The 12,672-nt window shown below is 38.7% G+C and overlaps 1 protein-coding gene across 1 annotated transcript in view; it reads left to right on the top strand.

Moving 5' to 3' along the window:
* Positions 1-953: 953 nt before the first annotated feature.
* Positions 954-12,672, top strand: part of LOC136390834 (complement receptor type 2-like) — a 29,010-nt gene continuing 17,291 nt past the window's right edge. Inside the window, exons 1-4 of the mRNA XM_066361859.1 lie at positions 954-1,127; positions 9,617-10,006; positions 12,008-12,107; positions 12,341-12,423. Coding sequence (XP_066217956.1) covers positions 1,007-1,127; positions 9,617-10,006; positions 12,008-12,107; positions 12,341-12,423 — 694 coding nt within the window. The 5' untranslated portion in view covers positions 954-1,006. The remainder of the gene's footprint in view (positions 1,128-9,616; positions 10,007-12,007; positions 12,108-12,340; positions 12,424-12,672) is intronic.

The following is a 12,672-nucleotide window of genomic DNA, read 5'->3' as shown; positions in this document are numbered from 1 at the left end:
TGAATTCTGCTTTTTCCACTTACAAATATATTATAGTTTCTCACATTGATGCTTTTTTCATTGCTTGCTTCATACAATTCCACCCCACAAAGGTACCTATCATCAATTCCTTACTCCTATTGTTATACTTAGGGTTGACATTTTTTCCAAAAGTGTACTCTATACTCAGAGCTCTGATGAGTTCTTTGGGGTCAGCTCTAAATGGGACTGGTGGTTTAGAATTCATCTGCATTTAAGAACATTCCACTTTTGGAAAAGTTATGTTAAAATTAAACGTTTGAAGGTGCTGGTCCCTTCAAACTGTTTACCCACATTGGTTGATGCTTTCATTCTTTGGCAACTAACAGGAAGAAAATTTTGTTTGCTCTTTACCATCTATCATGTTACCTTTTTTTTTTTTTTTTAATACTAATCATACAGTTTTACTCACAACCCTACAAATAAATCTTTCTGAAAATTATTAATTTTCCAGCATTGAGACATTGTTTCATCAGAAAAGTTCTCCTTATATACTTCACCTAACCAAGTCCTCTCTTTCCTGACTATGACATTCATTACTCCGAAGAACGTGCCAGTTAATACACTGTCCGTATCTTTTCCATGCGTGTATACTTCATCTTCAGTGAAACATTTAGATCTGCAAGGGCAAGGGCCCCAAACACTTGAGACTTAATATGCTTATTGACACAGGGTTGCTTAATATATTTTCTTCCCAGACTCTTCTTAAGGGAGTAGGGGACAGAGTAATTCACATTACTCCTTGCAAGTGCCAACCTCAGACTCAGCCAGGGTCCTGCCTTTTCCAATTCAGGCATAATGCACCACCCCTGAGCCGAGCCCCGCCTTTCAAGAGACCGATTGGCCCTGCAGTGTCCCGTCCCAGCCCAGGACACGCCCACCTGTGGGTTGCACCTGTACTTTGGGAATCTGGGGTTTGCGCGTCTGAACTTGACTCAGTGAGGTACTTGCTCCTCAGCCCTCCGGTTTCCCGCTGTTATCCTCGAAAATGTTGGCGTCTGGCGGGAACCGAGCGACAGCTCCCCGCAGCTCCGAGAGTCTCCTTTATTCTTGGAGCTTCGTTGGGATCGTTTTGGTGGACCTAGTGCTCTGGTTACCCACAGCCTTCGGTAGGAGCTTGGAGAAGGCGTGCGTTCCAGGAGAACTGGAGAGGTCGGGGAGCGGGCTGTCCCAGGCCAGGGCGTGCCAACTTCATTAGGTGGATCCGGTTGGAGGAAGGGGACTGGATCCACCCGCGTGGTGCGAAGTAGGGGTGGAGGCGTGACCAGATATGCCCTAGTCTTTCTGTGAGCAGATGAGAACCCAGTATTGAAGGCGCGAAGTTGGTTGCTTCGTGGACACACTAAGCCCCGCGGGACGCTGGGCATGGCAGATGTTTGCCGGGCTAAGTTGTGTCCTTAGCATAAAATTGCAAGTGTTTTGGAGCAGAATTAATCAGAATGAGAAGTGCAGACCTTCTGCTCAAGGTGAGGGCTTACTTTTGACTGCTCTGGTGCGCGGGGATGTTGCTAGTGCCCGTGGTGCGCCCATGGGGAAGATTTGCGCTGAGTTCCCTGTGCGAGGTGACGCGCTGGTGAGTGGTGTGTTGTGCCCCACTGGGTTGCGCTAGGGATTCCGGGCGGGTGTTGCCTGGATTGTATTTTGTGGAAGTGTCCAGGGCAGCAGTGGGGAAGGAAGTTCACTGTTTGCTTCCTACAGAGGACGAGGAGCGCATGTTGTGCGCATAGCGCTTTGGTGAGAGAAGGCTCTGGGTCCTGGGGGTTAGAGAGCTTGGGAAGGGCGCGCACTGCTGTTATACATGAAGGTAATAAGCTGCTTGTTGGCCAATATCAGGCTGATTTTGTTGTTGTTGTTTCGCCATGGACTCATCTTTGTGTTCCTATTCTATATAGGAAGATTCTATTCTATTAGATATTCTATTCTATTGCCAAATGGCTTTTCGGCATTGTTTCTTTTCTTCAATATGTTGGGTCCTGTCTGAGGGGAGATGCAAAAAAACTTAAAAACAACAACAACAACAACAAAAAAAAAACATTGGCAGCCAAACTTAATGAGAAATGACTATCCTAAGAAATGTTAATATGATTTTCCCTTACCACGCAGAAACTAAAGCTAAAGGCCATCCGCTACATTTATTTCATGTTTCACTGAATGGAATATGTACTTTAAAATATATCTGCCACAAAAGGCATGCTTATTTATGAAATGTACACAATCAAAGATGTGTACCCGTTTTTAACACTTGAGTATATTACCTTCTGTCTTTATATGTACCTGTGTTTCTATGCCCCAGTTATTTGTAAGATCCTATTACATATACAGTTTGTAGGCTGCATTCTGTCCTTAGCAGAATTCATTCAATAAATATTTGCATGGTAAGTGCCAGGTCCTGTGCTGGTTCTGGGGATACACTGGTGAGCAATAACAAAGCACTCTTATTTTTATGGTCTTTATTTTACTTTTTTGTTTGTTTGTTTTGCACTAACGCATACATACACATCAAATACACACACATAAAGTCACACACTAGAATACAAACAGGGACTATGGTTTGCCCACTGTAGGCACACAGTAGGCAATCAAAAATGTTTGCTATAATGTATTGGGACTGGAGACAGTAACCTAACCATAATACCAGTCTGATGTAACCCAAGACAGGTGCTCTGGGAGTAAGGAGCATGATTCTCTGGCAGCACATAACTAAGTGACTGATGGAAGGGAAGACTTGTGCTCATCAGGCAAGCTAAACTCTGACATTTTGGGGCTTCTGCACTTGTTGTCCCTCAGTCTGGGAACATTCTCCTCCTGCCTCTTGCATCATTGGGTCCTTCTTATCCTTCAAACTCAGTTGTAATGTTACACCCTCAGGGATCTTCTCTGACCACCCTATATCAGGAACACACACACACACTCCAGTTCAAATCCTCCCTAACTTGTAGTCACTCATCCATACCTATCTTTTCTGTCCTCTCTCCATCAGAATGCAGAGATCTTGTGTGTCTTGTCACACTTGTGGTTTCAAATTCCCAAGAATTTTACATCAGCATCAACTTTTATGTAACTATTAAGTGCCAGAAAATTAAATATAATATTTTCTGGAGCTCAGAGCCCAGGAAAACATTCTTTCTGCCTCCAGGGGGAGGTTTTTAAAAGAGCCATACTTAGAGTGGCCTTTCAGTGGTGCCTTAAAAGCTAAGGCAGGGAAAGCTGAGGGTCGGGGAGGCTCTGTCTTTCCCAGTTCACAGAGCCTTCAAGGTTCACTTTACTCCAGTCTTCTTCTTGGTGAGCAATAAAAAGTACATTTATGAGGGGAAGGAGGAAAACCAGTGGTGGTAAAAAGAAAACTAAAAAATTTAAAAAAACAAACAAAGATTAGGCTCAACATTAGATGTTGAAGGAAACTGTCTGGAATAGAGGAAAATAGATGAATAAAAGGAATAGAAAACAAAATGGAAGGTAACAAAATTAGAAATGAAGAGGGAGGAAGAACAGATTAAGTTTAAGGCTGAAAGGTAAAATCAGGATACAGAATACTCGCAGTGATGTGAAGTACAGCATAGAGAATATAGCCAATAATGCTGTAATAACTTTTCTGCCAGGTGGGCGCTGAACTTTACAGGGGAATCATTTTATAAATTATATAAATGTTTAACCACTATGTCATACACCAGAAACTAATAATAATAAATGTGAAGTATAATTGAAAAGGTAAAATAAAACTGTCTCTATTTTAAAAATAAATAAAGAAAAAAAAAACTATAGGTCATTAGGGCAAAAAAAGAAAAGAAAAAAGAGAAAGAAACAGGTAAAATTAGGGTAAAAAAAATGAGAGAAGCCCTGGTCATTTGGATCAGTGGTAGAGCATTGGCCCTGTGAGTGAATTTTCTATATTTGATTCCTGGTCAGAACACACAGGAAACTTTCCAATCTGATTTTCTACTCCTCCCTTCTCTCTTTCTCTTTCTCTCTCTCTCTTTCCCTCCTGCAACCATGGATCGAGTGTAGTGAGTTGGCTCCTGAAGCTGAGAATGGCTCCATGTCCTGCACCTCAGGCTCTAAGAAGAGCTTGGTTGCTGGGGAATGGAGCAACGCTCCAGATGGGCAGAGCATCACCCCTTAGTGGGATTTTAAGGGTATTCCAGTCAGATCACATGTGGGAGTCTGTCTCTGCCTCCCCTCCTCTTACTGAAGAAAGAAAGAAAGAAAGAAAGAAAGAAAGAAAGAAAGAAAGAAAGAAAGAAAGAAAGAAAGAAAGAAAGAGGAAGGAAGGAAGGAAGGAAGGAAGGAAGGAAGGAAGGAAGGAAGGAAGGAAGGAAGGAAGGAAGGAAAGAAGGAAGGAAATAGGAAGGAAGGAAGAAAGGAAGGAAGAAAGGAAGGAAAAGAAAAAAGAACAAGAGCTGGTGAAGATGTGGAGAAAAGGGAATCCTCATATACTGTTGTAGGGATTGTAAATTGGTGCAGCAAAAATGGAAAACAGTATAAAGAATCCTCAAAAATTTGAAAATAGAGTGGCTATACCACCAAACAATACCACTTCTTTGTATTTAGTCAAAGGAAAAGAAAAACACTAATTCAAAAAGAAATATGCACCCCTATATTTATTGCACCATTACTTAAAATAGCTAAGATATGGTATGGAAGCAACATAAGTGCCAAACTATAGATGTATAGCTAAAAAAAGATAGTAGATATATAAAATGGAATATTGCTTATATAATTATATACTGCTCACAAAAATTAGGGGATATTTCAAAATGAATATGAAGCAATAAAAAAAAAAGAAGTATTTGATTTTTTTTTTAAACAAGAACATCAGAGCCTGACCAGGCAGTAGCGCAGTGGATAAAGCATTGGACTAGGATGCAGAGGACCCAGGTTTGAGACCCCGAGGTCGCCAGCTTGAGCACGGGCTCATCTGGTTTGAGCAAAAGCTCACCAGCTTGGACCCAAGGTCGCTGGCTCGAGCAAGGGGTTACTCGGTCTGCTGAAGGCCCGTGGTCAAGGTACATATGAGAAAGCAATCAATGATCAACTAAGGTCTCGCAACAAAAAACTGATGATTGATGCTTCTCATCTCTCTCGGTTCCTGTCTGTCTGTCCCTGTCTATCCCTCTCTCTGACTCTCTTTCTGTCCCTGTTAAAAAACAAAAACAAAAGAACATCAGAAAAGCAAACAAGTCAAAGAAAGTTGTTCAATTATGCAAATGAAATACAAAACCAACTTTTATTTCATTGGTGAAAATGCACTATCCAAAGGCTGGAAGTACTGAAGTATCTGCACATTCCCTGATCCTCTAATTTTTAGGAGTAGTGTATATTATAGCTATTAATTATATAATTATACATAATGAAATACTACACAACAATAAAAAATAATGGAATCTTGTCATTTGTGACAACATAGATAAATCTAAAGGGTATTATGTTAAGTGAAATAAGTCAGAGAGAGAAAATAAATACCATAATATTGCACTTTATATGGAACATATAAGTGAACAAAACAAAACAAAACAAAAATGAACAAATAAAACCAAACAGAAATAGACCCATAGATACAGAGAACAAGCTGTTGTTTGCCAAAGACGAGGGAGGTGGGAGCATGGGGGAACATTTTTTTAAAGAGTCCCCATGGTTAGTGGGGACTCTGAAGTCTTTATATATTGTCTTTTGGGGGGGGAATTCCTGGGAGAAATTCCAAACAATCTTAAAAATTAGTTTTGACTTCAGAAAAATAAATGCATAAACTTATTGGGAAGATAAGACATCACAATAGAACAGCAAAGAGTAGAAGCCTAGAGATTAGAAGCAAATTATGAAGTACAGAATAAGTGCTACTAAATTAGAAACAAGGAAAATCAGTCTAGACTGAGTAATTTAAAACATTATATATTATGTAAATGCTACTGTAGATGTCTTCAAGGAAATCCCTCTGTCTCCACTGGTCTCTGCATAAACTAAGATGTTATTTATATGTCTTTCCATAACCTTCAGAAGCTTATGAAGAGAAAATAAATTTGGAAATTGTATTTGCAACAACATTAAAAAGTTCCTGCCAGTGTAAGCATTCCAGGCAGAATTGTCCTCAGGTTCTGCAGTTAATAGACTATTTCTTGCTGGAATAATTCATATGAGTCATTGGACCATCTGCCGCTGGTAATAGACAAACACCCTCTTCTCCACACCTTGTTGGGGGCTATCACATGTCAGGTCGCCAGAGAAAAAATGCTGAGACAAAGTTATTGAGTAAGAAAATTGTGGAAGTGTTCTTAGGCTCAACATTCATGAAAAGCAAGAGAAAAAGAAATCAGAACTGGAAAGAAGAAGTTGAGAGTGAGGGCAATCTCAGTGAAGGTCTCAGGCAACTCTATGGGAAGTTATGAAACTGGAATGGCTCTTTGGAGATGTCCTGAATTAAGGAGATAAATCCAAACTTTTATACCCCATATAGATTAATCATGGTATACAGATCACCCAGCAATGGAGTATAAATATGGAGAGTTGCTTAAAAAGAAGAAGAGGAGGAAGAACAAGGAATAGGAGGGGAAGGGAGAGGTAGAGGAAGAAGAAGAAAAAGAGGAATAAGAAGAGAAGAGGAAAAAAAAAAAGGAAAACCAGATAGTACCATAGCTAATGATTAAATATTTTTCCAAACATATGTATGATTAGATTTTATTTAAATAAGAATAAAATAAATTCTTAATCCATTTGGCCAGGTCAATGGGGGAAATTGGCTGATGTCATATTTGATTTAAAATACTGCAGAATTACACATTCTCATATTGAAAAAATACATTTAGGCTAGAATTAAGATTGAGTCTCTTCCTACATTCTCTTTCTCCCTTCATCTCATTGAGAAATATCTAACTTAAAAAAACAAGACACTTCTTAGAGCCCCTCTTACAAGGCTCAGTATCTTCATCAACCTGGTTTGGGAAACAGGAAAAATGAGGCAGATATTTCTAGTGCAAATGTATTACCAAAGTTGTTACCTTAAATACAATGTTAGTGAGAGGCTAACCAAGATCCTGTTAGTTAAATTAAGTGGAAAATGACAAGTGAATTTAATGTTTTTTGGTACAGATGAAGAGAAAGAAAGCAAATGGTAGTAGCATGGTCTAAAAAATGTAATACAGGTTAGTCCATTCCATCTCACTAGATGAGTCACTACTTTACATTTCAGACAGTTGACATGACCACCTTCATCCCACCCCTGCCAGCCTCAAGTTGACTTCCTTTGTAGAGAAGAAATTTCTTAATTCAGAAATAAAAGGCCTCTGGCCCTGTTCTTTTCTCAGGATGTGTACCACTTCCACATGCCCACCATGGTAATTATAACCAAATGGATAAGGAATTCTTTGCAATTGGACAGGAAGTGTCCTACAGCTGTGAGCCTGGCTACACTCTCATTGGAGCCAACACTATACAGTGTACATCCTTGGGAAACTGGAGCCATACGGCCCCCAAATGTGAAGGTGCTTAAAGTTCTATTGCATCCTAAGGAAGCTCAACTGTTTCCTGACTCTTCATGTGCCAGCCTTGTCTTTTTTCCTAGTGAAATCATGTGATGCCATTCCATACCAACTTCTCAAGGGCCACGTGGTGGCTTCTCCTAATCTCCAGCTTGGGGCAGAGGTTTCTTTTGTTTGTGATGAGGGGTGAGTGTGAGGTGATAGGGCCTGAATTGAGACCCATGATTCATAGCTAAGCATTGAAAAATATGATCTGTAAAGAAGGTACTGTTTTTTTCTCTCTTTTATCCTCTCTACCAAATTTTTTTCCTTTTATGACTAAGAATTCTGTCATTTACCAAATCCTGTTGGTTTTCTTTAAGTGTATGTATTGTGTGTGGCCAGACAAAACTGGGAATTATCCCTTTATCAACTACAAAAAGCATAGTTTAGGGTCAGAAGTTAAGGCTCCTCTTATGGAGGATGAATGAATGATGAGGGTTTATAGTAAGAGGAGCTATTTGGGGTGAGCTTAGGAAATAAGATCTTTGATATTTTCTTCACTCAAAACTAAGGGTTTTTTCTTCTAACTGGTCAAGAGAATCTTGACATTTAGATGCCAAAAAGAAAAGAGCGACTTTTTAAAAATATATATGTAATCATTGGGGTTTTTTTTCCTGTGTTTTTTTTTTTTTTTTTTTTTTTTTTAACCTGGTCTGAAGTCATCACATTGCTGAACTGATTCACAACCAATCTTGACCTTTTTCCTTAAGCCTAAATTGCTTTAAAAATAGAGTGGATTATTACCACATACATTAGAGACATAATTAATTGCATGCCACTAGGAATTGGTTTGTTCTGCTGATCATTTGCTACCCTTAATTGTTTAAGGTACTGGTTAAATGGCAAATCTTCCAGTCAGTGTGTTTCAGAAGGAATGTGAGTACTCTGGAATAATAAGTTTACTTTCTGTGAACCTAAGTAGAAAATAAAATAAGTATGAATCTTGCCTCTTGATTTTTGATGTGTTCTCATGCATTTATCCTTTATAACATCTTATCCATATGTGTACTTTGAACAAGGATATGCCACTCTTCTGTATGTTCTAGAAGGCAGATCAAAACTTATTTATTTACTTGACTACATATTGTTTTGAGTATTCTATTTATATTGAGATAAAGCCTCCGGAAATTTACTCCCTCTGAAACTGAGTAACACTGATGTGCTGAAATGGTTTGGTCATATGTTCTTACACTAGTTCCTCTACTGTTGAGCAACTCTTGGAGCTAAATGGATATCAACTAGCAGTTCTCGAGATTGGCACTTTTCCCTTTGTTCTGAGACTCACTCAGGAAACATGTGCAGATACCAATGCAGCTATAAATAATTAACATTAAGGCAAGTAAATAAAGGATATCAGGTCATTATTCCAAACCCCTGATCAATCACTTCCTGTGGATTTTTCAAAAGGTACATCATGAGAAGATGACAAATGACTATAGTGAGGCTGCAGTACCTTTAGTGGAGGGACAGAATAACTTTCACCACTTGTAGTCCCAGTTGGATGTTCAAAACAAGTGTCAAACAATTTGTGCATTCCAGGTATTGTACTTGCCCTTCTAGGTACTTTTATCTGTTGGGGTTCCCATTACAACCTTATAAAGTAGTTTGATTTATATACAGTAGTCCAGGAAACTGAAGCTTAAAGAAGCTGAGAACTTGCCTAAGATCACACGGCTATTGAAGGACAGTGAAGATTTGATACCAGGTATACTGAGACCTCATTGCATTAGTCCATGGTGCTTCTCCTCAGGTGATTAGCATGTTATTAGCATATTATTTTCATGTGCTGTTTGCCTTTTGTTTTATTAAAATTGGTTAGACTCAGAAATATTTAATGAATTCTCTTTTATTGTCATGTTTGGTCATTTTTTGGTGCTTATACATCCTATATTGATATGTTTGCCGAGAATCAAGGCAAAGGTAAGAATTTAGGAGCAAGGGGACTGTGAGTAAGAAAACATTATACAAATTTCTAAGTCTTTTCCTGACAAAGTGACATAACCTATATTTGGACATTTAATCTAAATCTGAATCCCTTTGTTGTCATAAGCAATGCCATCACATATTTCTTTTTCTAAAATTTTCAGGGATTTCTTGTGAACCTCCTCCTCCTATCAAAAATGGTCGGAATAGTTATGTTTCTGGCCCCATAACTCTTAACACTTTGGTGAGGTACAGTTGTTTTCCTGCCTACCGCCTTATTGGAGAAAAAAATCTTTTTTGCATAAGTAAAGACCAAGAAAAAGGAGTCTGGGATAAAGCTGTCCCCACGTGTGAATATTTCAACAAACATTCTGTGTGCGCTGTGCCCACAGTACCAGGAGCACAGAGAGATAGAAGATCTAGGCCACCATACAGACATGGTGATTCTGTGACATTTACCTGTAATTCCAACTTCACCATGAAAGGAAACAAGACTGTTTGGTGCCAAGCAAATAAAAGATGGGGGCCAACACCACTACCAATCTGTGAGAGCGGTGAGTAAGAAAGAATGGATCCCTGCATTTCTGTGCAGATAATGCTTTGTACAATTTGAAGGAAGAACTATGTCAACATTTGAATGGTGGGGGTGAAGGAGAAAGCATGAGAAAGGATGAAAATTAAGGTGTCCTACTTTTGATTTTTTTTTTTGTTACAAACATTAACAAATATATATCAATAGACAAAAATTTTAAAGTATTAGTGGAAAAAGCAACTGATCATCCCTAATAATTGAATAAGTCTTACAAGATTGGGGGCCAGAGTTTGTTGGTGCTGAGTGAATTGTATAGTTTTAAACTACATGTCTAAGTTAATGTTAAAATGAGAAGAAATGTGAGGCCTATTAGCAAAACTATACCCTGGATTATAATCTCATCTGTAAATAGCAGCTAACACAGTGTGACAAAAGCGATGTCCTGTTCTATGTGGCCTCTTTAAACACTTTCTGAGTTACCACTCTTTCCATAAGTCATCTCCTCAGATGTAATGTTTCTAATCAAATTATTTTAAAAGTAAAGATCACAATAAGTTCTTCATGTATTTTTCATTTCATAAGGTTTATGTTGTTGCTGAAATAAAAATCTGAATTTCAATCATATAATTACAAACATGAGCATATTTGACATTTTACCAAAAAATTAACTCTTTATTTTTTGTATGAGAACAATATTAATCAATTCTAAATCAATTAATGAGTTGAAAAAAAATTTTAGGAAAATATTACTTTATCTATGCATTTATAATGAGATATGTAATACTGGATGCAAGGAAGATCAGAAGATAGTCACAAAATGAGGTGACTATAAAAAATAATTAAACCTTTATAAAGATTTAGGTAGGTCTATATGTATTAACATGAAAAGATATCATATACAAATTATTAAGAAAAGAAAGAAAAGCATAGAATAATATGTGAGTACACCTATACTCACCCAATATTTATGTATATATGTATCATTTACAGGGTCCCACAAAACTATATTATTCATATCTAGCAGGATAACTTTCTAATAATATGTCTCTTTTGGAGCAGAGAATAGACTGAAGTGTTGGATGAGTATATCTTTGAAAATGAACTGCTTTGGTAATTTAAATTTTTTACAAAAATCATAATATGATATATAACTGAAAAAGGAAAATAATGCCTTAATTGTGGCATAAAATAGATATGATTAAACTCCACTCATTTGATCTTTAAAAGATCAAGTTGACCCTGGCCGGTTGGCTCAGTGGTAGAATGTCGGCCTGGTGTGTAGGAGTCCCAGGTTCGATTCTCGGCCAGGGCACACAGGAGAAGCACCCATCTGCTTCTCCACCCCTCCCCCTCTCCTTCCTCTCTGTCTCTCTCTTCCCCTCCCGCAGCCAAGGCTCCATTGGAGCAAAGATGGCCCGGGCGCTGAGGATGGCTCTGTGGCCTTTGCCTCAGGTGCTAGGATGGCTCTGGATTCAGCAGAGCGATGCTCCAGAGGGGCAGAGCATCGCCCCCTTGTGGGCATGCCGAGTGGATCCCGGTCAGGCACATGTGGGAGTCTGTCTGACTGCCTCCCGGTTTCCAGCTTCAGAGAAATGCAAAAAAAAAAAAAAAAAAAAAAAAAAAAAATCAAGTTGGAAATTGATGATGACTGGTCATGTGTCATTTATTTGGTCCACGTACTATGTGAAAATCTATATTGTGAAGGATGTTTCATGTGATGATCATTCTTTCTAACGTGTATTTGTAAAGATTTCCTCCTGGAGTGTCCATCACTTCCCATGATCCCCAATGGACATCACACAGGAAAGAATGTTAGTGCCTTTGTCCCTGGGTTGTTCGTGACTTACGACTGTGAACCTGGGTATTTGCTTGTTGGAGTGAAGATCCTCCGTTGTTTGTCTTCAGGAGACTGGAGTGCTGCCATTCCAAAATGTGAAGGTGCCCTAAATTGACAATCAATTTACATAAATTAGGCTATTCTGTTATTTGCCATGCTTTGCACATCTTTGGCTTGTTTCCTTAGAGATGCGGTGTGAATTTCCAGGACCATTTCACAACGGGGAGATAAAGGTGCCTCCAAGCCTTCGGGTTGGTGTAACTGTGAACTTTACCTGTAATGAAGGGTGAGTGTCTGTAGGGCCTATGTTTTTAATCGATTTGGCTTATCCATACATGATGTGTCCTGGGAAGGCTTCTCTGTGAGGATTTATGGATAGCCTGGGTGAGGTTGTGAGAGAAAATGCTAATAAGAGTCAATGCACACAAATGTAGTGAAATTGTCTTAGACTTTAGTAAAGATTATTGATTCATTTCACCAACTGCCTGATAGTTCTGAATAACCACGTTCTCTCTCCAGGTATTGGTTACAAGGCCAACCTTCCAGTAAGTGTATAATTGCTGGACAGAGAGCTTTATGGACCAACATGCCAGTGTGTAAAGGTAGGTTACATAGCTGTGGTTTGCAACTACTTCCTTGTCCAAGGCTCAACAGGACACTGAAGTATTTGAACTAAAAGCTTTTGATTCAGTTGTTACTATACAGAACCCTATAGAGAAGATATCTCTCCTAGACATCTTTAAGGGTTATAACTGAAGCATCTTTCATTTACCACTTTATTCTCTGCTTATTCAAGTAAAACAGGGTTCCTACACTTTTCTTTCTTGAAAAGATAAGTAGACTTGTAAGCC

Source organism: Saccopteryx leptura, chromosome 2, assembly GCF_036850995.1.
Source record: "Saccopteryx leptura isolate mSacLep1 chromosome 2, mSacLep1_pri_phased_curated, whole genome shotgun sequence".
NCBI lineage: Eukaryota > Metazoa > Chordata > Mammalia > Chiroptera > Emballonuridae > Saccopteryx > Saccopteryx leptura.
Note: the sequence above shows the minus strand (reverse complement) of the source record. Positions and strands in the feature narration are given on the sequence as shown.